This window comes from Ursus arctos, unplaced genomic scaffold, assembly GCF_023065955.2.
Source record: "Ursus arctos isolate Adak ecotype North America unplaced genomic scaffold, UrsArc2.0 scaffold_11, whole genome shotgun sequence".
Lineage (NCBI taxonomy): Eukaryota > Metazoa > Chordata > Mammalia > Carnivora > Ursidae > Ursus > Ursus arctos.
This window is the reverse complement of record NW_026622775.1, coordinates 58,308,440-58,334,913: the sequence shown is the minus strand read 5'-3', so window position 1 is coordinate 58,334,913 and position 26,474 is coordinate 58,308,440. Positions and strand designations below refer to the sequence as shown.

Here is a 26,474-nt window from a genome sequence, read left to right as displayed (position 1 = left end):
TAATTTCAGGTAACCTGGGAATAATTTGGCTAGCTAGAAGGCCGAGACCAATATATAAAGCATTCAGTTTAGGGAAAAATTGATTTGTTCTTCACATCAATCCTCTGCTTAACTATATTGGGAAATGCAAATTCACATAAAACCTGAGAAGGAAACCAGGAATTCTTTTATATTTTAAAATAAATTTATAAAGGTACAATATGGCAACTAAAAAATGATCCCCCAAACCATAATTTACTGATTTTTTGGAAAGGGTTAATTATTTTTGCACAAAATTAAGAGCTTTATTTTACATTACTTGATTTGATTTAGATTCCTACTTCTACTTTCATTGTTGCCCTTATTTTTTTTAAAGATTCATTTATTTATTAGAAAGAGAGAGAGAGAGAGAGAGCATGAGGAACTTAGGACGAGGGAGAGAAAGAATCTCAAGTAGACTCCCTGCCGAGTGCAGAGCCCAACACGGGGATCCCAGGACTTAACCCTGGGATCATGACCTGAACTGAAATCTGGAGTCGGAACTTCAACCAGCTGAGCCACCCAGACGCCCTGCCCTTGTTTTATTTTCTCTGACTTTCTTTCTCTCCCACCTGTGCTTCCAAAGGGAGACTGAGGAGAAGGCAGTGGTAAACATATTGGTATAGTTGGATAGATTTGTCAAATATGTATGGCAATTCCACAAACTCTAAATTCTGATCACATTGTATGTTTTTGGCATGCTTTTGGCATTGTATATGCTAACAAGAAAATCATAACAGACTAGGAAAAAAGTACAGTAAGCAATGTTAGGAGTAGATGGGGGATTTCAGGAAAACAATATATGATATCATTCTTGCTTCCTTTTGCACTATAATGTTTAGCTACAGTTCACTGAACTCACCGTTAATTGGTAAGCTACAAACAATTCATAAAGTGATGGGAAATTGAGCAACCAACCATAACCTTTAGATTACGTGTGCATTTATTGTAGGCATTCTTTACGTAAGATGTAGCAATAATGGCACTGAATATGGCTGGAGTGAAAACTGAAGTCATATACATGTGGACAGTTCTGACATACTAATCACCAGAAAATAACATCTTCAAACACTTTATTTTAAATGGAGATAATACAGGCAACTCCATGAAAATGTGAATTAAATTTTAGAAAATTGATACTTATTCTTTCCTAACTTTAAGAATTACTTCAATTTAAATTTAAATATTTAAGATTATGAAATATAAACATATTTTTAAAAAATTATTATGGCAAAATTTATAGTTACATATCTCACTGTGATATACGTTAAATATAATTTTAAAAAACAGACAAAAAAAAAAAGAAAACCACATTGCATATGGGGCTTGCTGATACTCACTTGGCATGGCGAATATCTGGCAGTGACCGCTCTAGAGCAATATTGTTGCTGACAAAAATATTGAAACCATTTTCCCTGTAAGCTGAGTCATCATGGTCCTCTTCAGTGAGGGGGTAAGGTTTCCCATGCTCACCTTTCCCTAGTGGGAGAAAACAAAATGGGATTATCATCCCTACAAAAACGAGTTAATCTTCTCGAACAGATAATAAGAGTTAAATATGTGTACTTCTTTAGTCACCTGTTACTATGCTCCATGGAAAGCCTTTTATTATAACATATTATTTTATTTAGAAAAAACAAATATGCTTATGACAAAAAGCAAACAACACTGAAGTAGAAAGTACAATCATCTTCCAGAGACAACCACTCTGAAGATTTTGTGTATGTTTTGTAACATTGGTATGCAGCTTGTAATGTACACATTGGTATAAAGCTTGTAATGTACACATTGCCTTACAATTTGATTTTATCCAACTTAAAAAAGCCATATTTCCATTTACTTCCAATGGATATTATATCATTGTATCCTAATTACACCATTCCACTAAAGATATACTTTCACATTACTTCTAATTCTTCCTATTAAAAATAATGTTGAAATAAACATCATTGTTTATACATTTCTAGTTTTGTATTTTTGGAAGGGGAAAGATAATTCCTACAAATAGAATCTTGAATATCTGTAGAATAAATTATGATAGTTTTCACATGTCTTCAGAAGCATTGGATAATATTTTGACATTTACTGGTGAAATATATATTATTCATACTTTAGTTTGCTTTTTCTTGATTACTTATAAAATTAATAACTTCATATACATTTAAGATTTGTATTTCTTAGATCATGAAATGATTGTTCAGAGCTTGTAAAAATTTTTTTTAATGTTTTAATTATTTTTTTAAAGATTTCATTTATTTGAGAGAAAGGGTGAGCTAGAGAGAGAGAAAGAGAGAGAGAGAGCATGAGAAGGGGAAGAGGGAGAGGGAGAAGCAGATTACCTGCTAAGCAGGGAGGCCGAAGGAGAGCTCGATCCCAGGATCCCGGTATCACGACCTGAGCCAAAGGCAGACGCTTAACCGACGGAGCCACCCAGGCGTCCCCTTTTATTTGTTTTTTAAAAACAAATTTTATATTATGTTTTTTAAAGTAATTTTTTGTTTTTTTAAACAATTTTTATGTTGTGTTTATTAGATCTTTGTTAATTATATATAATCTAAATATTTTCTAAGTTTACTTTATTTAAATCTAATTTAAGACTTCTGGTTTTCATTCTGCATGTAAGGAGTTTGGAAGTTACTACTGTCCATTCTAGGACCCTGAAATCATGGCCCAAGCAGAAATCAAGAGTCTGACGCTTAACCAACTGAGCTATCCAGGCGCCCCTACATAATAATATTTGTTCTCCCCTCTTCCTCCTTTCTTCATGTGTACCACTTTCAGATTCCTTGTTTAATTCTATAGTCAACAATAGATAACACTGGTGTCAACAGGCACTTACTCAGGTAATGACTTTAATGTGATTGCTGTTAAACATTGTACCTGAGTGTGTGTTTGTGTGTGTGTGTCTGAGTATATGTGGTTACAACTTACCATGTTAAGAAAGAACACTTCTAGTGCCTTTTAAATAAAGGTAGTTTTTCATGAACAGAATATGAAAGTTTACCAAATTCTTTTTCAAATTTTACGGGTTTTTTTTTTTAAAGATTTTATTTATTTATTCGACAGAGACAGAGACAGTCAGCGAGAGAGGGAACACAAGCAGGGGGAGTGGGAGAGGAAGAAGCAGGCTCATAGCGGAGGAGCCTGATGTGGGGCTCGATCCCAGAACGCTGGGATCACGCCCTGAGCCGAAGGCAGACGCTTAACCGCAGTGCCACCCAGGCGCCCCGAAATTTTACGGGTTTTTAAAAATATTTTCACCGTATTAACCTTTGATTTTGCAATATACGATTTGTTTTTAAACACTGAAATATTTTGTTTGTTTGTTTGTTAGGAAGTTTGGCTTCTGTATCAGTAATCCCTCAAATAAAAGTGAAAGCTTCTTTTTTTTTTTGGCTTCTAGCTTCTTCCCTAATGACATTAACCTCAGTAGCGGTGATAGCCAAGATCAAACAGCTGCGGACCGATAAGGAATTATATGCTCAAGAAGCAGACTGAAAATCCCTCCAATTTTAAGGGAGAGAACCAAACATTTCTAAGTGTTACACTTTAGGCATCAAAAAGGAAAATACTGGATCTCGCCTGTGTTTTTGTTATTTCTTAGGATAAAATGCCATTGCTTTTTTAACCTAAAAGGGAAATAGATCAGTCAGTGAGAAATTTCATTTGTATAACACCTAATTGTTGAGCATCCACATCCAAGGGACTATGTTAAATCATGACGAACATTTTCTTTTTCTTTTTTTTTTTTTTAAAGATTTTATTTATTTATTTGACAGAGATAGAGACAGCCAGTGAGAGAGGGAACACAAGCAGGGGGAGTGGGAGAGGAAGAAGCAGGCTCCTAGCGGAGGAGCCTGATGTGGGGCTCGATCCCAGAACGCTGGGATCACGCCCTGAGCCGAAGGCAGGCACTTAACCGCTGTGCCACCCAGGCGCCCCATAACGAACATTTTCTAACTCAAACTACAGAATAAACATTGTTCCACCCATGTTACATGTAAGTAAGCAAAAGAGAGACTGACATTTTCAATAAGGATTTCCACAATCAGCAATTAGCTGATTTTTTAAAAAAGATCTAAACTTTTAAAAGATCTAAATCTCCCTCCACTAAGGGGCCAAATACTAGATAAGGTCTTTGGACCTTACATATTCTCTAGTGTGAACTGGATTTATAGACACTCTAGAAATCCCAGTTAATAAGAAAATCATAGTGCATAGTAGCCTTTATTTTCTTTAGTGAATTTTTATTTTTTAATTTATATGCCCTAAGTGAAATGTATACATGCAGCCAAGGCTTCTTTTCAGTAATTTTTGTAGAGATATTTTTAGTGCTCAGCTTTCAGATTCAGCCACTTTAAGACTACAAATATAAATTTTAAAGCTACACATTCATTAAAACACCTGCCAATCAAAGGGAAATTCATTTTCTCTGTACAGCAATTTAGTCTTCAGACTGGTAAATCTCCTGAGACAAGGCTTTTCAAATGAATACGTGATACTCTGGAGTTATAAAACAAAACTTGTGAGTCACCAGTGATGGCATACTAGAAATTTCTTCATTGCAGTTGTGAGAATAGGTTTTAAAATTTTATGTTCTTATGCACAGAGCCTGCAGTTTTTACTGCAAATGCTACTAACTCATCCTAAGTTTTAATATGGAAAGCCTCAGGGACTGTCGCATCCATGTGGTTTAAAGTTTCTTCTGTAAAACGGCAAAACAGAACAGCAAAAACTCCAAACAAAGCAACAAAAATAGGGGTATGTTGAAAAATGCTTTATTACTCAAAGGTGTTTTGAGTGATTATTAGTCTACAGGTTTACAGATTTAACATTTTAAAAATTCTAATATACCTTATTCTTATCAATTGTAAATTCAAATCAGTCCTTTACTTGAAATGTAAGAAATAGTGTGCTGTCCGCTATGTTTAAAATAGTATGAAAAGGGGAAGATGGGTGGCGCATTCAGTGAAGTCCCACTGGCTTTTGGCTTCGTCATGATCTCCAGGGTCATGAAATCAAGCCCTGTATCTGGCGCTGAGCTCAGGGCAGACTCTGTTCCTCTCCCTCCCCTTCTGCTCCTCCCCCCTGAAATAAATAAATAAATAAATAAATAAATTCCATAAAATAGTATGAAAGGTGCGAGATATTTTAAATAATCAGATATACAAAATTAATATTTTATCTACATGTATAGCTATTACATAGAAAAATTCCATCTTATAAATATGTCTCTGATCCTATGTATTCAAGGCATATAGCAGAATTCAAAAAGTCTCATAGTGCACCTGTATTTATCCTCCAGGTGAAATGACGTTTCATTTAGTCTGGCATACGTATACACTTGGCATTATTATTATTTTTTTAATGTTTATTGAGTACCCACTATATGCATCACTGGATGTGGAAAGGGAAAATGTGTATAGTATGACCCCAGTCCTGAAAAAGCTAGGATATACTCTGACTAGTAAGATATGGTCTCCTGTGAACTGAACGTTTGTGTCCCCACAAAATTCTTAGGCTGAAATCCCAACTCCAGATGTGCGGGCATTTAGAGGTGAGGCCTTGGGGAGGAGGTGATCAGTCTGTGAGATTAGGACTCATGAGTGCGATTAGTGTCCTTGTAAAAGAGATCCAGAGAGCTTCCTTGCCCTCTCACCTTGTGAGGACACAGCAAGAAGACAGTCCTTGATGAACTGTGTACTCTCCAGACATTGAAATTTATTGGTGCCTTGATTTTGGACTTCCCAGCCTCCAGAACTGTGAGAAATACATTTCTGTTGTTTCCAAGCCACTGAGTCTATGGTGTTTTGCTATCACAGCCCAAACAGACTAAATCAGGGCAAAACTATAAAACAATTGTTGTGAAAAAGAAGCATGGTATTTGGGGAAGTGAATGAATTGGACAATAAACCCTATAAGAATTTCAAAACTGTGGCAAACTGAGGACCTTTATATGGCTTGGAAATTCTGGCTGGAAAGAGGGAGTTTACAGCTCAAACTTGAAGGATAGAGAAAGATTTACATTGTTTTAAGAGGTCTGGGGCTGGGAAGACTGCATAAGAATTGAAATAAATGAATTTGTACAGATGAAATTTTTGAAACATGCTTTTGGAAAATAATTAATAAACCTATATAAATAGATTGAGAACTCTAAACTAAAATACTGAGAGATAAAGTAAGTTTTTGTCGGAGGAAAAAAAATCTAGTGACAGACAGTTTAAGGTAATTAAACTTTTTCTTAGAAGTAATTAGAGTATAAGAATAACATAAGGAAAGTGTTTTAACACTTTCCCTGAGGGGCTTGAGGATAAGCAGTTAGAACACTCAAGAATCAATATAGTCAGGCCTTTGCTCAAATATAATTTTCTTGGAGAGATTTTTCATAGTCAACCAACCCATCTTCAGTCAGCATACCCAGCACTCCTTGCCCTATTTCTCAAATCTACTTTATTTTTTTACCATGCATTGCTTTTCTCCAATACATTACTATTCTAAATTTATTAATTGACTCTTAATTCTAGAATCTATTAATTGACTCTCTCCTCATTGGGATATAAGTTCCATGAAAGCAGGGAATTTTTGCTGTTCCCTATAGTGTCCTCAGAACCTAAGAGAGTGCCTGCCACATAGCAGATACTCAATAAACATTTTAACTGGTATATAAATAATAAAGTGATAAGATTTGGGCTTGTTACCCAATGGAAATAAAGATATTAATTTATTCATTCAAAACTGCATATTAAGCATCTATTCTGAGATAGGGGCTAGGGATTAAATAATGAATATCACAGTTATTACCTTTGACATCATGTGTTAAAGAAGGATAAAAACATCATTGTGATTTAAAATACAAATGTCATAATCTATAAGATCATTGACAGATAGGACTGTGTCTTGATATCTTGGGGTCAGGAAACATTAGCATAGTACTTATCACATGATTTGTCCCCCAAAATACCTGTGAAATTGATAAATGGAGAAATGAATTAATGCACTTTGAGATAGAGGATGTATCTCAATGATATGGGATCTTTCAGCAGACAGGGAAGACAGCAGTTAGGCAGGCAGAAAGAAATGCCATAGGCACGACACAGAAAGGTGGTAATTAGGAATTCCAACTCTGGTTTGGTATGGTTGGAGTGTGGTTTTTGTAAGATGGAGCAATAAAAGACATAGCTGGAAAGGTAGTAAATTATTGGTTTTGCATTATTCTGGAAGTGATAAAAGTCTGATCAAATTGAACTATAGTAAGTCAGTAATCCATACTGAAATCTCTAGGGTAGCAACAACAAAAAAAGTCACCCAAGAATGTATAATACAAAATCTAATAAGACAAAAAATAATAAAACAAAAATAAAACAATAAGGAAAGAAATAAAATTAAAAACAATCTATGTTACAAAAAAAGAATGAATTAGAGACTATACAACAAATGAGATATATAGAAACAAAATAAAATTTAAATGAAACAGATTAATTCTTTAAAAGAAACTTATCAAAATTAGAAAGAAGACATTTATTACCAAAGTAGTCTTGCATCTAATTAAAAAATTTTTCTTTTCTTAAATTTACATTAAATATTTGCTGAATAAATGAAAAGAACATTTCATCTTTTTAAGTGTTTTTTCCCCAAATGTATTGAGATATAATTAACATATAGCATTCTATAAGTTTATGTGTACAATATGTTGATTTTTTATACTTACATAATAAGAAATTGCTATCACCTTCTCATTAGCTAACACCTCTTTCACCTTTTCTTTTTTATAGTGAGAATGTTTAAGATCTACTCTCTTAGCAACTTTCAAATATATAATACAATATCATTAACTATAATCACCATGATGTGCATTAGATCTCCAGAAGTTATTAATCATATAACTGGAAGTTCATACCTTTAGATCAACATCTCCCCACTTCCCTAGCCCTTCCCCTCCCCCACCCAGGCTTTAGCAATTACCATTCTACTCTCTGTTTCTATTAGTTTGATATTTTTAGATTCCATATGTGAGTGATATCAAACTATATTTGTTCTTCTCTGTCTGACTTACTTCACTTAGCATATACAATAGGTTATTATTTAGCTATGAGATAGGAGGAAATTTTTTTATTTACGACAACAGGGATTGACCCTGTGGGAATTATGTTTAAAAAATTTTGAAAACTCCAGGCCCACATGGATTCACTGATGAACTTTTCTAAACATTAAAATGAGAAATGGTATCATTTTCACACATATTTTAGAAATGAGAGAAACTTCATATGATACTGGCATGAACCTCATATCAAAACCAGGCAAGGACATTATAAGAAATGAGTATATTGGATCTATGTCTCTCATGAGTATAGATGGAAAAAATCCTTTAACAAAAATAATGCAATGAATCTATCAATATTTTAAAAAACATTATATCATGACCAATTGGGATTTATTCTAGAAATGCAATGTTGGTTTAATATTCAAAACCAATCAATATAACTCACATTAATAGAATAAAAGAGATAAGTCATTATTATCTCAGTACAGGCAAAAAAATCATTTGATAAAACTCAACAACGTTGAGAAATTTTCAGTAACCTAAAAATAGAAGGGAACTTTTTTTAACATGACAAAGCGTATTTACAATAAAAATTCAGCAAAATATATCTTTGGTGAAATAATGAATACTTTCCTCCTGAGATTGGAAACACAACAATAATCTCAAGCATCACTACCTCTCTCTAAATTGATACTATCCATTGGGTCTATCAAGTGAAATGAGTCATGAAGAAGAAAGAAAAGATATAAAGACTGTAAAAGAAGAATGAAAACTATTATTTTAAATAACATTAAATGTGTACCAAAAAATCCAACAAAATTTAAAACCTATAACAATTGATAAATTAATTTGACAAGATTGTGACTGATAAATGTCAATATATAATCAACTCTACTAACAACAAAGTGAAAATAAAAATTTTAAAATATGGGTGCCTGAGTGACTCAGTCAGTTAAGCATCCAACTGGCTCAGGTCATGATCTCAGGGTTCTGAGATCCAGACCCAAATGGGGCTCCTCATTCAGTAGACTTCGGATTCTCTCTTCCATTCCTTCTCCCCCCAACTTGTGTTCATGGTCTCTCTCTTTCTCAAATAAGTAAATAAAATCTTTAAAAAAATTTTTAAATAGCTTTTGAAATCACATCAAGAATCAAATATTTAAGAATAAATCTAAAAAATATGCATAAGGCCACTCTCTGTACTAAAAATGTAAGAGACGTTGTTGGGATAAATTAATAAAGAACTAAATAATTGGAGCGATTCATCATGATCTTGGATTGGACAAAGTCTTTTAACATGTCAACTCCCCATGAATTGGTAATTACCTAAACCACCGTCCAAATTAAAATCTTGGGAGTTTTTGCTTCTTGGTGGTGATGGTGGTGTGTGTGAGTGGGCTACAGTATATAGTGAGATGGAGGAGATCAATTAAAAATGTATTTGGAAATGCAAAGGGCCTAAACTCCCACCACAATATTAAAGAAGAAAGGCATAGTTGGAGCATATTAAAACTACACACATTCAGTCATAGAATAAGCCAGAACTAATTTGGTTACATAAAAATGATAACGTGAACACAAAGACACATATATGAAAGACATTTCAATAAGCAGCATATAAATGAATACAACATAAAAATGAATAAATATATAAATGATAATGTAATCGTGATGTAACAATAATAACCAGTCATTACTGGAAGTAATATTGTCTCCATTTTCTGATATAGAAACTTCATTTTTAAAAAGAACAGTTGTCTAACATTTAGAGAGGTGGGTAATTTTTATATTAAAAAAACTTATGTTTTTTTAATTTAGTATATAAGGAGTTAAATAACAAGATGTATTTATATTCATTCTGGGCACAGATCTTTAAAGTAGAGATAGCATAAATCTGTGTGCACAAATTGATGGTGTTGATAAGAATTTACTATGAAAAATTTAAAAATTGACTCTAGATATGTTTGTACAGAAACCTAGTGTTCTATTATTTTTCAGCTTTCAATGTGGGCTTGTGAAAAGGTTTTTATATCCTAATTGTGTAGTTATTCTCTAAATTATCACAGAAAGCTTCATTGTCTACAGACAATGTAGGAGAAATCATGTTAAGAAATATTTTGCTTTAAAGCTTATTTAGTTTCATTCATCATTGGTGTGTGTTCCATAATATAGATATAAGATTTTCTTAGTCATTACGGACAAATGATAAAATGTATTTTACAAGTATTCTAAGTTCAAAAGGGATCTGTAATTTATATATTAGAAGATTTCTACATTTTCTCTGTCCCCTCCTCTTCTCGCTTCTTCCTAAGGGGAAGTGCTTGATTTAATTCCCAGGCAGTGCATTCCTCAGAAAGTGACAACTATTTTTTTTTTTTGATGGACTCAAACTAAATGGAATATTACTGTCAAATGTGTCTGACTTGGTCTGCTAGCATCTTCCTTTGTGTAAAAATCATAAACTGTCAGAGTGTCGTGGGTTGGACATTTTTACCACTTCTGAAAAAATGAGGCAACACAATCATCAAATATTCCATATGCCATTTGAAGCATACAGAGAAGTTGAGATAAAAACTATCAAAGAGAGTGGAAAGAAATATAAAGAAAATAAAGAGGCCACTGGTAAAAGGACAAAATAGAATGAAAGCAGCAAAAGAAAAAAAAAAAGGTTAGCAAAGAAAACAAGTGAAGACAAAATTTGGGGGGTTTTCAACGAGTTTATTCCTTGCAATAACGTTGTAAAAGTCTCATTTATAAAATAAAATTAATTTTATAATCTGTTATTAGTAACATTGTACACAGCTTAAAGAGACAACTGAAATTATATTATACTGTATGATAAGAAAAATATAGAGTTTGTGATCTTAAATAAGTTCAAGAAAAACAATTATTTGGGTTAAATAATAACAGACACCCTGAAATGATCACAGCTTTTAGATTAAGTGAATGATGAATATATGTCTATGTCACATTTAAAATAGACACTACAGAACAATCAACAACTTACATTTTGATTATATAAATGACAACAAATGCTTTAGAAGAGCTTATGCCATTTATACCAGATGCTGAGGGACAAGTGACTTCTTACTCAATAGATTATAAAGAAAGTAGGATGCACGAGAAGAGATGAAAAAATGAAAACAATGTTACTGGCTATAGTCATTCAAGAATAAAAACACCACAAATAGCATGCTTTTCGTCAGGGTCAGGATATTGGAGGTGGGGTCAAGAGAGGGGTGACTGTTTATCCAATGGACCAAAGAACTCAACTTAAGAAAGACTTGCACGAAGAATGATATGCAATATATAATTCTTATTTTAAATGTGATTGGATTTACATTTCTATGGAACCCGAAATGCCTTTCAACTGCTCACTGAAGTATAAGTGTCTCTCTCCCTCATGTCTGTACTAATGGCATGAAAAATTATCAGTGATCCATGTCTCAGAAACTTCCCATTGTTCCAACAACCGTGGCATACAGAGAGCACAGACGCCAGAAATAGGCAAATAAAATTCTAGTAAAGTTTTCGAGTGAAGAGATTTTAATAAAATATAGAAGTGCTTTAGATTTAGAATAATTTCTTAAAGGATGACTAAGTTCAAATTCATTAATATCAGGAATATCTATATTTTAAAGTAATCAAAATGCTTCCCTATGTTTATACTACAATTTTCAACTGTTTTTCATATATATTTTATTATATTTTTCTTCATTTCATAAGAAATTGATTAACTATATCTAGGGAAGTAGCTGTGTTACTTACAAAGGGAACAAATAATTTCTGTCATGCCAATACACTTTCTGGAATGTAATTTCGTTGGGCTTAGTCCTAATTCCATGACTCGCTCAAGGAATTTTGCTGTCTGACTGAATCATCCTGGAAGTGAGAACTGCAAATTGGTTTTTAAAAAATTGTGGATTTTGGGGCGACTGGGTGGCACAGCGGTTAAGCATCTGCCTTCGGCTCAGGGCGTGATCCCGGCGTTCTGGGATCGAGCCCCATGTCAGGCTCCTCTGCTATGAGCCTGCTTCTTCCTCTCCCACTCCCCCTGCTTGTGTTCCCTCTCTCACTGGCTGTCTCTGTCTCTGTCGAATGAATAAATAAAATAAAATAAAATAAATCTTTAAAAAAAAATTGTGGATTTTATCACTGTGAGCATAGATAAAACATACCCATGCAACTTCAGTTTATTCTTTGGAAAATCTAGTAAGTTATTCTTTTCCTAAAGTGTTTCCTTGTGGACTCCCAACACATTTGCTTTCAATAAACCCCTTTTTTCTGCTTAAGGAACGTATTTGTTTTCAGATGTCAAGGAGTTTTTCTTCCTGTTGTTTTTCTTTAATTTTCTTCAAACTATAATCTATATTAGCTTTTTTTCTGAAAAGTCATAATCAATCTTTAAAAAGGGGTTAACATATGTAACTTACAGAGGTATGATAATGATTAAATAAAAGAATGTGTACTAAAGAGCTTTGCAAACTGTATGGCCAAAATAAAATAAAACTTTTTAGTAAAACGTTATCTGTTTACAGTGTTTTTCTCTTTAATTCTTTCAGATAGCCCTTTCCAGCACCAATGTGGTAAAAATTTAGATTAAAAACAGAAATTTTACTTTATTAAAACTAAAACTTTCCAACTGAATTGAAGTGCTTCAACTTATTTTATCAATATTTTGCAACTTATTTCCCTTTCATTAACTGACGCTTTATTACGGGACTCAATTATACCTCTCAAGGAATTTTTTTTTATGATCTTTGTTATTTTTATAGAAATGAAAAAAACGTGCTCACAATAAATTAAAATTAAAAGGCACTCCAAATGTTATCATTTATCATTCAAACATTAGGTAAATTTATTTATAAACATTTTGCTTTGAATATATCAAAAGGTGATTATTTTTTAATGACCATATACAACCTGGGCTATTCTATGCATGGCATTTCAATTTTTTATAATCTCAAAGGATGTTAAACATTCCCATTAAATTTAAGAACATTAATAAGCTTCTAGCAAAATGGAGAATTAAACATACACATTTTTTTCTGTTTTCCTTCTGGAAATCACAGTAAAATGTAAAAGGCAATTAAAAGGGGCACCTGGGTGGCTCAGTTGGTTAAGCACCTGCCTTTGGCTCAGGTCGTGATCTCAGGGTCCTGGAATGGAACCCCACATAGGGCTCCCTGCTCAGCGGATAGACTGCTTCTCTCTTTGCCCCTCACACTGCTCCTGTTTTCTCTTGCTACCTCTCTAGCTCCTGCTCTCAAGTAAATAAATAAAGTCTTTACACACTGAGGGCTTCGGGGGTGTGGGGATGGGATAAGCTGGTGATGGGTATTAAGGAGGGCATGTATTGCATGGTGCACTAGGTGTTATGCACAAGTAATGAATCATGGAACTTTACATCAAAAAATAGGGATGTACTGTATGGTGACTAACATAATAAAAAAATTATTAAAAAAATTAAAAAATTTTTAAAAAGCCAATTAAAATATTAGAGACCTAGGGCAAAGAAGAGAAAGAAAGGGAAGCAATCAACATAAAAGAGAGAAACACAAATATGTAAACAATGGAAAAGAAGATCAGCCTGTGGTTACTGGTAAGTCAGGGGGAAGAAACACGGCCAAGTTCCACGTGGAAGAGAGAGGAAACAAGACCGTGCTGTAGAAATCCAAAGGTTTTCTGGACATGTCTAGACCAGCTATGGAGAAGGGTGGGATTGAAATATGAAACTTCAAACTGGCAGAATAACTGAAATTCTGCATACCGCTCTTCTTCTGTAGTGACCATCTCTCTACCCATTGTTCAGTCACCCTACAGCCAAACCTACCATTAGACCAATCTGACCACCAGCAGAACTCCAACTCAGCTTCGCGTTGACTGACCATTACAACCATGTTCTTCTTAACAAACATTATGAATCAGCTAACTTTCAAAGCTAGGATATAAAACTCCGATAAAAGTAAACACAAACAGGAACAAGAAGAGAGAGATGGGAGAAAAGGAGGAAGAGGAGTTTGAGGAGAGCCACACTGCTTATTTATAAATGATAAAGCTGGGACTAGAACATCATCTATTTCCCCTCCCTGCCCCCTGACAACAAATGGAGGAAATGAGGTTTACTGAATTATTCAAATCATTTACAAAAAAAACTGCCAAAAAAATGTTCCAGGACTTTAATCTATAAAACTGGCAGCCATAAGAGTATCACATCTTTTACTGAGAAACCTTTACTGCTTTCAAATTTTTGATGTATTTTTTTCATAAAAATCTAATGACAGCCTTGAAAGATAAATGTCCCATTTTTAATAAGAAGAAATTGACATTTCTTGAGAGAAATTATGTGATGTGATAATATACTTTTATAAATAGAAGAACAGAAACAGAAAACTTAGTCTTTTAATACTTTGTAAATTACAAATGCATTCTTTGTTCTCCATCTCACTTCAATATTTTGTTCATAATTTTTATTAAAAAAAAAACCTAATTCTTCACACTGCAATTATTACAATGATGCCAAAGGAACAATATCTGAATGAACCAGATTATTACAGACAAGTTAGCTCTTCTTTCCCCCCTAGTATGCAGCACAACTCCAAATTCTTAAGTTCAATGGGAATTTTATACTTTGAAATATTTGTCTATAAGATTTATGCAGTAATTTGTCACACAGCCTAAAGAAAAAGGGCCATTAGTGAGAACTAATTACATGTAAGTTTACAGGCAGTATCACACTCATCTCACCCCAAAATACGAATTTCATGTACATTCCTCTTCTGTCAGCCCCATCCAAAGCTATAATATACAAAAGCCTAAAAAATTCTGCCAAAATCATATTCTAATAAAATCAACATTTATTTTGAGAGAAGAGGTTATAGTACAGCAACTGAAGGAATATATTGAAAAGATAAATGCATTTAAAATGATCATAGTTAAAGTCATTTTTAGATCTATCATAACACATAAAACAATCAACATTTTAAAACAGTAGTTCACAAAATTATCTGTTGAGATTCTTTTGTACAGATGCAAACCCTGAATAATACCATTGTGATCAGCTCTTCAATTTTCACAAGTAAATACTGACTGTATAATTCTAATGGGTGTAGGGTCCCCCACAATCATTATACTTTTCAGGTTTACTCAGGTACTGAGGTACTTTCATATTAACTGTATTAAAGAAAGGGGAAAAAATGTAATTTAACACAAACTGCTGAAATTGACTATTGCATATCATGACTGCACGCTGTTAATGGGTATTGGGTTGGAGGACAAATATCTAGGGCTTATACATCCAGCTTTCCTAGGAAAAAGCTGTAGAATTCAGGTGGGTTCTTTCACATTTCTACCCTCAGTTTCCTCATTTGCAAACACAAAAGGCATGACTAGATTTATTATAAGTAATATTCTATGCTGGCTTCATATCATTCAATTACTTTTTTCTAAATACCACACATCACCAGATATTTAATTCATATTTAAGAGCTGAGCTTGACAAATATCTGAAGCTTTGAGTACTTTTATTTTTTTATTTAATTTTTAATTTTTTTAAAAAGATTTTTATTTATTTATTTAACAGAGATAGAGACAGCCAGCGAGAGAGGGAACACAAGCAGGGGGAGTGGGAGAGGAAGAAGCAGGCTCATAGCAGAGGAACCTGATGTGGGGCTCGAACCCAGAATGCTGGGATCACGCCCTGAGCCGAAGGCAGACGCTTAACCGCTGTGCCACCCAGGCGCCCCGGAATTTTTAATTTTTAAATTATTTTTTAAAAGATTTTATTTATTTTTTTGAGAGAGAGAGAGAGAACAAGCCGGGGGAGGGGCAGAGGTAGAGGAACAAGCAGACTCCCTGCTGAGCAGGGATCCCAACACAGGGCTCCATCCCAGGACCTGGACATCATGACCTGAGCCAAAGTCAGTCACTTAACCAATTGAGCCACCCAGGTGCCCCTGAAGCTTTGGGTACTTTTAATCTCAAAGGAAAAAACTATATGACTTAATCATATGGCCAATCTATTAGAAGAAATGGGGGCTCATTGTGGAGTTGGGCTATAAGATCCTTGAGGGCAGACTCAGGGCATGGTGAGATTCAATATAAACTTCTTGCCTGATCAACTAAAATATAAAACATAATTAAAACTAAAAAAGCAAGGATAGACTACTTAAAATATACTAGGTTCTTTAGCCACCAATTAGCCACCAAAAGATACATGCAATTAACTCTTAATGTAGGTGTTGGGGCACCAACCCCCACATAGTTGGACATTCATGTTTAACTTCTGATTCCCCCAAAATTAACTACTAATAACCTACTCTTAACCAGAAACCTTGCCAATTACATAAACAATCAATTAACACATATTCTGTATGTTATATATATTGTATACTGCATTCTTACGATAAGCTAGAGAAAAGAAAAGGTTATTAAGAAAATCATGAGGAAGAGAAAATATATTTAGAGTACTGTACTGTATGTATAGAAAAAACAAACAAACAAACAAACAAAAAACCCTGTGTATAATTGGTTCCATGCAGTTCAAACTTGTGTTTTCAAAAGTCAACTGTACTCTTGGTTTTTTCTTTTTAATCAAAACCTACACAGATAAATATGGTTGTCTCATACTGAGTTAAAGAAGACACTATTGTATGATCCAAATACAAATGAAAACTTTCCTCATGAAAGTTACAATTCATAGTGTTCCAATTAGAATCGTCTCCACTCCTCAATCTCAGAGGAACTCATTAAATTTACTCACTCTAGTTAAAGCAAACTGGTCCCGAAGCAGAGATGAAAGTGTAAGTCCCTAGGCCCACGGTTGCAATAGGTTTTTGCCAAATAAAGCAGACAAAATCATAAAGAATAATCCATCATAAAGGGCCAAATGGAAAAAAATAAATTTGTGACAAATTAAGCCGAATCCTAGGAAAGGAACCCAATGCTTTCCAATATGATTTAGATAAGAAGGCAAACACTTACAAAGAATAAATTGTAAGACGACTCTCAACTACTCCATCCCAGGATCCTGAGATCATGACTAATATTCTACGCTAGCTCCAAATCATTCAATTATTCTTTCTAAATCAACACACATCACCAGATATTTAATTCACATTTAAGAGCTGAACTTGACAAATATTATCTGAAGCTTTGAGTACTTTTTTTTCATTTTTAATTTTTTAATTTAATTTTATTTTTAAAAGATTTTATTTATTTATTTGAGAGAGAGACAGAGCAAGTGAGCACGAGGTGTGGAGGGGCCTTACGTGTAATAATGGATAATAATGAGGACTCTGAAGAAGACATTAATTCCCTTGACAAAAGTAGTTCAAGCACCTGTGAAAGGCAGGATTCTTTTTATCTTCTAAAAGAGTTGCTGAGCCATATGCCTACTCACTTACTGAGCTTTTTGTTGCGCAGAGATGGGGGAAATCTGAGTTCATGGTTCTTAGCTCTATCTCACTGAATAACTCATGGACAGCCGAGGTTGATTTTGCTGCATAGGCCTCTTTAAGAGTGAATCTGGGCCAGGTTTGTGCCAGCCCACAGGGTCTGTAGCTTGTCAGGTCACTTTAAATGACAATTAGTTTTGAGGATGTCAGAAGAATAAGTTTTGGAGATGTCAGTCAGTTCTATAATTCTCACATACGTTCTTTCCAAAACAATTTTGTTATTAAGAAAAAAAATGTAATATGAGAAGAAAATATCTTTTTTTATAATGTCAGTTAGGAAGGTAAATTGTGATAATTACCAGATAACATAGAATAGGAAAATAATAATTAAAACACTATGATATTTTCAAATGTGAGGAGGAAATGATCCTTAAAAGGGAAACTCATTATAGAAGGTCACTTAGAGTGTAGTCAGGAGACAATTAAAGACTGATGATGAGTAGTTGATCATAACATCCCTGCATAATGAGAGAATGAGTGTCTCAAAAGGACACAGCAAAACTTAGAGGACAAAAGTCTTACCTTTTCTTCATAACAAATCTTATCCCTTTATCAACCTAATTTGATTTTCCAATTTTAACTAGTGGTTGAAAGAAAAAAGCAGTGAAACAATGAAACCATGTATATATGGAAGCATTAATCTTTTTCAGAACTTGATATACATAGCAACACCTTTTAATACTTTATGACATGATATCATATTTTAAATATAATATTTGAAACATTCATAAGGACAACTATAGGGTCATTAGAGAATAACTATAGCCTCTGCCTTCTAGACTTTTTAAATAAGTGCATAAACAATGTTATCCCTCTGTCAGATGGTGAAAAGAATAGAGGAAGAAAAAGGAAATGCAAATAGGAGTTGAAATTGTCATTTTAATTATCACTGATAAAATCCCTGACTTTTTATATATTAACCAATTAATGTTTAATTACCAATAATTTTTATGTGAGTTCTATGTCTAATTCAGCTAATCCTTGAGTTATAATTTGCTATCAAAAAACACAAGTCTCAAATAATTTTCTGACCAAAAGTCTTTATAAAGCCACTCAGAAAAAATTTATTATGTACCTGTTATGTTCCAGAAACTGTAGTGGGACATAGAGAACAGACATGAAAGCACAAATGGTTGCAGCTCTCATAGAAATATCCTAAGTAAGGAAATGGGTTAGAATAAGGTGCTCAGGTATCAGGAATATTCTAATTAAATAATTCTTCCCTCTTCTAAAAAAATTGAATATTTTATCTATTACCTAGGTGATTTATTACTTCTATTTTAGGAATCAGATCCAGTAGTTTACTATTTCTTTATTGATTTTTTGCCAGAGAATAGTTATTTTTTTTCTTTCAAAAAAGAAAAAACTGCATTCAGAAAATGCAGTTCTTTCAAGCTTTGTTATTACATGTACAGTGGGAAACAGCAGAATAATTCAGGATCAAGTTTTCCTCCACTTTTCTAACTGAGTTATGAGGTCATTTCTGTGCCGTAAGAGAAAAAAAATCCGCTTGCTCTTTTAAGAATGGAGCCTGTCTGCAGGGCTTGGAAATTACTAGTCCTTTCATTTTTTCTATAGTTCTCCATTCTGCAAGGTTCTGGAAACTTCCATAAACTTTTCCATCTCAAAATTCATTCCTGGTAGACTTCCAGGAAAGATGGTGGAGTAGAAGAACCCTAAGCTCACCTTGTCCTATGGATACAACTATAAAACAGCCATATCAGTATAAATAACCCAGAAAACAAGCTGAAGAGTGGCAGAGCAGAGTGTCCACAACTAAATGTAGAGAAGTCACATCAAAGAGGGTAGGAATGTCAGATAAGTGGTTGGGAGCTAAATGGACTGTGTGCCATCCGTGGGAGGGAGGGATGCTACACGTGCAGAGAGGGGAGAGAAACAGACTCACACCAGGGCGCCTGCAAGGGAAAGATGAATCCCCATAACATTTGGCTTTCAAAAACCAGAAGGCCTAATGTTCACAGGTTCTTACAATCAGTGGAGTAAAGCCTAGAACTTTAAAAATCAGTAGGCTTGTGGGAGAGCCAAGACGGTGGAAGAAACTGAGTTCCCACCTGTAAAAAAGGCAGCACAACAAATGGCCCTGTAGAGATACAGCATAGAGTAAGCAGTTTGAAAAATGCCTGGGGTGTATGGCAGGGAGTTGTTTTTTTTTTTTTTTTTTTTTAACTAATCTCACAGCATCTGCAAGAGGAGCAGGATTTGTTGGGAGAATCTCCAGGAACAAAGGACTTGCTGGGCACCATTTCTCTTTCCTGCCCCCAGCATAAGCATGTGGACACCTGCAGGAACCAGAGGAGCACTAATACTCCCTACTTAATTGCTAACAGCACTCCCCACTTGCATGTTCTCCTGTGGACACACCCCCTCCTGCCAGGCCATGGCTCCACGTCCCTTCCTGCAGAGGACCTCCACAAGCTTTGCTAACACCACATGTCCCACCCCTGCATGTTTTTGTGGATCCACCCCCTTCAACCTTACCTGCTTCTGACACTGGCAGCTACAGGTCCCCTTCCACTGGCATGGACCTTTCTGGCACCACACACCCTATCCCAACATCTTCCTGCAGTTCAGTTCTACTGCATCTCTAGCAAATGCCTGGTCTGACCCAACTTAATCCCAAGGCAGCCCCAGAATGGCCCACAAACATCAGAGGGACCAAACGCTGCCCACAACAGGCAAAGAAAGCCATTGCAGATGAATGAACTGAAAGCAAAGCAGCTCAGCCAAATAGTAGGGTGCATGCAGCACACATAAGAAACACCCCTGAAGCTCTGGGTTCTGGTGAACAGGCGTCATTGCACTGCAGGGCATTACAGGACCTCTTCTTCGTAAGAACACTACTTTCAAAAGCAAGAGACAGAGCTGACTTTCCTAACACAGAGAAACAGACATAGAGTTAGATAAAATGAGGAGACAGAGGAATATGTCCCAAATGAAAGAACAGGACAAAGTCACAGGAAGAGACCTAAATGAAACAGTGATAAATAATATGCCCACTAGAGAATTTAAAATTATGATTATAAAGATATTCACTGGACTTGAGAAGAGTGGAAGACCTCCATGAGACCCTTAACAAAGAAATAGGAAACATAAAAAAGAACCAATCAGAGATGAAGAACTCAATAAATGAAGGTAAAAATGCACTAAACAGAATAAATAGTAGACTAGAAGAAGCAGAAGAATTCATCAGCAACCTGCAGGACAGAGTAATAGAAAGCAATCAGGCTAACAGAAGAGAAAAAAATTAATAAAAGATGAAAAGAGAGGGAACTCAGTGACATCCTCAAGAGTAATAACATTCACATTAGAGGGATCACAGAAGGAAAAGAGATGGAAAAGGTGGCAGGAAATTTATTTGAAGAAATAATAGCTGAAAAGTTCTCATTCTGGGGAAGGAAACAAAAATCCAGATCCAGGAGGCACAGAGATCCCCCCAAAAGATAAACAAGGAGGTCCACACCAAGACACGTAGTAATTAAAATGGCAAAAAGCAGTGATGAAGAGAGAATTTTAAAAGCCCCAGGAGAGAAGGAAAAAGTTACATATAAGAAAAACCCCTTAAGGTAATCAGTTGATTTTTTAGCAGAGAATTTGCAGTTCAGAAGGGAGTGGCATGATATATTTGAAGTGCTGAAGGAAAAAAACAATAATAAAACACAGCCAAGAATACCCTATCCAGCAACTATTATTCAGAATAAAGAGAGATAAAGAGTTTCCCAGACAAACAAAAGTTAAAGGAACTCGTGACCAGCCCTATAAGAAAAGTTAAAGGGGACTCTTCGAGTAGAAAGGAAAGACCATAAGTAAGGAGTAAGAAAAGAAGGAAACATATGCAAGAAAGACAGTAAAAATAAGTGTATCTATAAAAATCAGTCAAGGGATTCACAAAACAAAAGAATATAAAGAATGATATCATATCCCTAAAAGATGGGGTGCAGGAAGAGGAGAAAAGAATGGGTTCAAACTTAAGCAACCTTTAACTTAATATAGATTTCTATATGTATAGGATGTTATATGCAAATCTAATGGTAACCACAAATCAAAAACCACTAATAGATATGCAAAAAAATAAAGAGAAAGGAATCCAAGTATATCACTAAAGAAAATCAACAAACCATGGGAGAAGAGAACAAGAGAAGAAAGGAACAGAGAAGAACAACAAAAACAACCATAAAGCAAGTAACAAAATGTCAATAAGTACATACCCATTAATGATTACTTTGAATGTAAATGTACTAAACCCTCCAATCAAAAGATACAGCATGAAGGAATGGATAAAAAAGCAAGAACTATCCATATGCCACCTACAAGAGACACATTTCAGACCTAAAGATATAAGCAGATGGAAAGTGAAGGGATGGAAGAGCATTTATCATACAAATGGAAGTGAAAAGAAAACTAGGGTAGCAATTCTTATATTAGACAAATTAGACTTTAAACAAAGACTGCAATAAGAGACAAAGAAGGACACTGCATAATCATAAAGAGAACAATCTAACAAGAAAATATAAAAATTGTAAGTATTTATGCATTCAACATGGGAGCACCCAAATGTATAAAGCAGCTAATAACAAATATAAAGAAACTAATCAATAGTAATATGATAATAATAGGGGATTTTATTTTATTGTTCTTTTTTAAAGATTGATTGATCTTTCAGAGAGAGACAGCACAAGCAGGGAGAGTGGCAGGCAGAGGAAGAAGCAGGCTCCCCACTGAGGAAGGAGCCCAAGTAGGACTCAATCCCAGGACCCTGGGATCATGACCCGAGATGAAGGCAAAGGCTTAACCAACTGAGCCACCAGGTGTCCCTAGTAGGGGATTTTAACGTTCCACTTACATCAATTGACCAGACCATCCAAACAGAATATCAACAAGGAAACAGTGGCTTTGAATGACATACTGGACCAAATGGATTTAACAGATATGTTCAGAACATTCCATCCTAAAACAGAAGAATACACATTCTTCTCAAGTGCACATGGAACATTCTCCAGAATACATCACATATTAGGCCAAAAAACAACTCTCAACAAATTAAAAAAAAAAAAAATCAAAGTCATACCATGCATCTTTTCCAACCACAATGCTATGAAACTAGAAAGCAACCACAAGAAAAAATCCGGAAAGAGCACAAATACATGGAAGCGAAATAACATGCTACTAAATAACGAATGGGATTAATGGGAATGGGAATGGGAATAATGAAAGATTTTTGGGATGCAGCAAAAGCTATTCCAAGAGAAAATATTTAGAGCAATACAAGCCTACCTCAAGAAGTAAGAAATACGTAATAAATAACCTACCCTTACACCTAAAGGAGCTAGAAAAAGAAGAAACAAAACCCCAAACCAATAGAATGAAGGAAATAATAAAGATTAGAGTATAAACAAATGAAATAGAAACTAAAAATACATAAAGAACAGATCAATGAAATCAGGAGCTGCTCTTTGAAAAGATCAACAAAACTGACAAACCTTATCCAGTCTCATAAAAAAGAGGGAAAGAGAGAGCGAGAAAGAGAGAGAGAGGACTCAAAGAAACAAAAATGAGAAATGAAAGGCGAGAAATAACAACTGACACCACAGGAATACAAGGACTATAAGAGAACATTACAAAAAGTATATGCCAACAAACTGGACAACTTAGAAGAAATGAATAAATTCCTAGAAACATATAACCTCCCTAAACAGAATCAAGAAAAAATTGAAAATTTGAACAGACCAATTACCAGCAATTTTACTCAGCCATAAAAAGAATGAAATCTTGCCATTTGCAACAACATGGATGGATCTGGAGGGTATAATGCTGAAATAAGTGAAATTAGTCAGAGAAAGATAAATATGATATTATTTCACTTATGTGTGGAATTTAAGAAACAAAATAAAAAAAAAAGAAACAAACAAACAAAACCCCAAAAAACAGATTTTTAACTACTGAGAAGAAGCTTACCAGAGGGGAGGTGGGTGGGAAATGGGTGAAATAGGTGAAGGGGATTAAGAGTACACATCGTGATGAGCACTGAGTAATGTATAGAGTTGCTGAATCACTATATTATACACCTGAAACTAATAACTAATATAAGCCTGTATGTTAACTATATATATATACATATACACATGTATATATAACTATACTATATATATACCATATATACACAAATATACCATATTACCGTGTGTGTGTGTGTGTGTGTGTGTGTGTGTGTGTACACCTCATTCCTATTACAAGGAAGTTCCCAATGAAGAGTGTGTCTTCACTCCATCTCCTGGCACATACTCAGAGATCCTTTTAGGCTTATTTAAGAGCAGGTCCCCATCTACCTCTTTAAATAAAAGACTTAATCTAAGCACAGCAGTAGAATAAGTAGGTATTTAGATTTTGTAAGTACTTTTTTCTCTATTCCTGCAGTAACTATTTCTTAGGTTAATAAGATACCCTTGTCACAGTTATGTAACAATTTTCTTGTAAATTACAATGTGTATGTATCTATAGATATGTGTAGTGATATATAAAACACTATTTTGTAGATCTCCTCAGGCAACCAGTCTGGTATTTGCTTAGTCAAAATGGTTTTAAATTAAGGTTCAAATTAGAAGTTTTGAAGCCCATGTACTGTGGGCAGAGACTCAGCATGAGGCTTCTTAGCTATGGTTGGTAGCCCTGGTTTCCTGGGCTAGGGGCCAGGGAGAACTGACTCAGAGTTCTGGATTCTGTCAGGTTTTTATCCAAAGAGCCAGATGGCAATTATTCCTCTGCCATTTTGTACTTGGAAAATGTAAGCTTTCCTTAATCAAAATAACAGGGAAAAATGAATTCTCCAAACATCATCTAAGAATATCCATTCTGAAGTAAAAGGATAGAACAAAAAATCTGGCTAAGCTTTATCTGAAGGCAGTGGTCAGGGCTAAGGAAAGTCTCCTCCACTTCTGGTGCACTGACCTAAGGCAAGCAGCCTGATGGGGCAGGCTTTGTTGCGCAGGGAGTATCTCCTGGACAAACTCAGGGGATTGATCTCCTGTCCCCCGTCCTGCCATCCCCCACCTCTGCAGGCTCTAACAGCCAGATACCTGGCCTCCCCCCAACTGGCAGCTGGATCCAGTGAGATCTGAGTGCTTAGAAATGCTACCAAGGACGGTGAACACCAATGCACCAGGCCCATGATTCCTCAGGCAAATGACGAATATCTGTTATCCTCATCCTACCCTGTGTCTCCTCTCCCCTGACTCTGAAACACTACCCCTCTCTTCCATTCCTAATTACTCTTTCTGGATCTTCCACATCCTAATTAACAGAATTCTCTACATCCTTATTCTCTTCACTGCACTATCAAGGAAACCCTGCTTGTCCCCTGAATATGCAGCTTTACTAATAGCTTTCTGAGGCAGACACTGATCTTTTCAAGCTCTGGAAAAGCTCTGGGTCAGGAAGTGAACACACCTTATACTCTCTGCTACTAGCCATGCACGTTAGCTATAAAGCCCTCTTCTTATCCTTGTTGTTATCATTTGATTCCATCTTTTATCCCCCATAATTCAATCAATATTTTAGCATACTACGTCTAGTTGCCAAATCTACTACAGTTCTGCCTATGACATTATCTTTGTGATTTTATCTTCCACATGGATGGCTCATCAAATACACTGTTCTCTCCAAATGAGCTTTTTATTCTATATCAGTTAGCAGCTCATGATCACCTATTGGCATTGCCATTATCCAAAACTCATCTACCCCAAAAATTCATAGAAAAATATTTCTATCCTTCTAGTTTGCTCATTTACTTATTTTATTTCCCTTCTCCCTGCCCTTGAACCCCATTAAGACCCCCAGTCTGTTAATTCTCCTCTTTCTTCTTATCCTTCACCTTCCTGGTTCCAGTTTACTCTCTGTCCAGGTTAGTATAATTGCCCATCACTTAGACTAATATTTTGTCAGACTGTTCTTATACGAACAAACTTAGATGAGTCCATTTATTTGCTTTTCCCTTACCTATATCTTGACTGCTGATCAATGCTGGGAAAGTCCCATCCTACATCCTCCACCCAGTATCTCAGGCTGCAAAGCTGGGCTTATTCTTTTTTTTTTTTTTTCTTAAAGATTTCAATTATTTAGTTGAGAGAGAGAGAGCACAAGTGAAGGTGTGGGGAGAGACAAAGGGAGAAGCAGACTCCCTGCTGAGCAGGGAGCCTGATGTGGGGCTCAATCCCAGGACCCTGAGCCACCCGGACACTCCAAGCTGGAGGTTTTTCTTGATTCCTCTTTTACCTTCACTTCCCACATCTAATTCAAAAGTCATTTGCATTGGCTTTACTTACATTATAACCCTCACATTCATTGCTCAGCTTTCAACACACTGTATAATTGTTCACAAATACTTAATGGCCCTGCCTGGAGTAGGATTAAATTTCTTCATCCCACTAATGCCAGGCTTGTTGATATGATTTGTGTGAACAGAAAAAAATAAAATGTGATCAAAATGACATCTATTTCTTCTGGATAGAGTTCCTAAGAGCCAATGCAAGATTTACTGTATTCTCTTTTTTTTTCCCCCATGTCTATAATGATCAAGTACCGATGACACGAAGCAGAGCTACTGTAGACCCAAGATGGATACTTAGAGTGAGCCACAAAAGAAGCCTTGTTGTCAAAGGTCACAAAGGAAGCTTCTTTGTTGAAAGCTATGGAGATTTTTGGTGGTGTTTGCTCCACATCATTACCTATCCTCTCTGATACAATATACTTGTCCAGGCACCGGCATCTTTCCCCTGGACTCAATCTTCTAACTGGTCTCCCAAAATCTACTCTCACTCCCACACAGTCTAGCTTTCAGATCTTTCAATAGCTTGTATGCTCATAGAAAGGCATGAATCAGTTCACATCAATAGGAAAAGGTCTTACAACCTTCCAATGTCTCTCAATGTACTTAAAATAAAACCCAG

At 35.2% G+C, this 26,474-nt stretch overlaps 1 protein-coding gene across 1 annotated transcript in view; it reads right to left on the bottom strand.

Moving 5' to 3' along the window:
- GALNTL6 (polypeptide N-acetylgalactosaminyltransferase like 6) overlaps positions 1–26,474 on the bottom strand; it is a 1,130,868-nt gene that overhangs the window by 643,131 nt on the left and 461,263 nt on the right. The window contains exon 4 of the mRNA XM_026518852.4: positions 1,359–1,497. Within this exon, the coding sequence (XP_026374637.1) occupies positions 1,359–1,497 (139 nt within the window). The remainder of the gene's footprint in view (positions 1–1,358; positions 1,498–26,474) is intronic.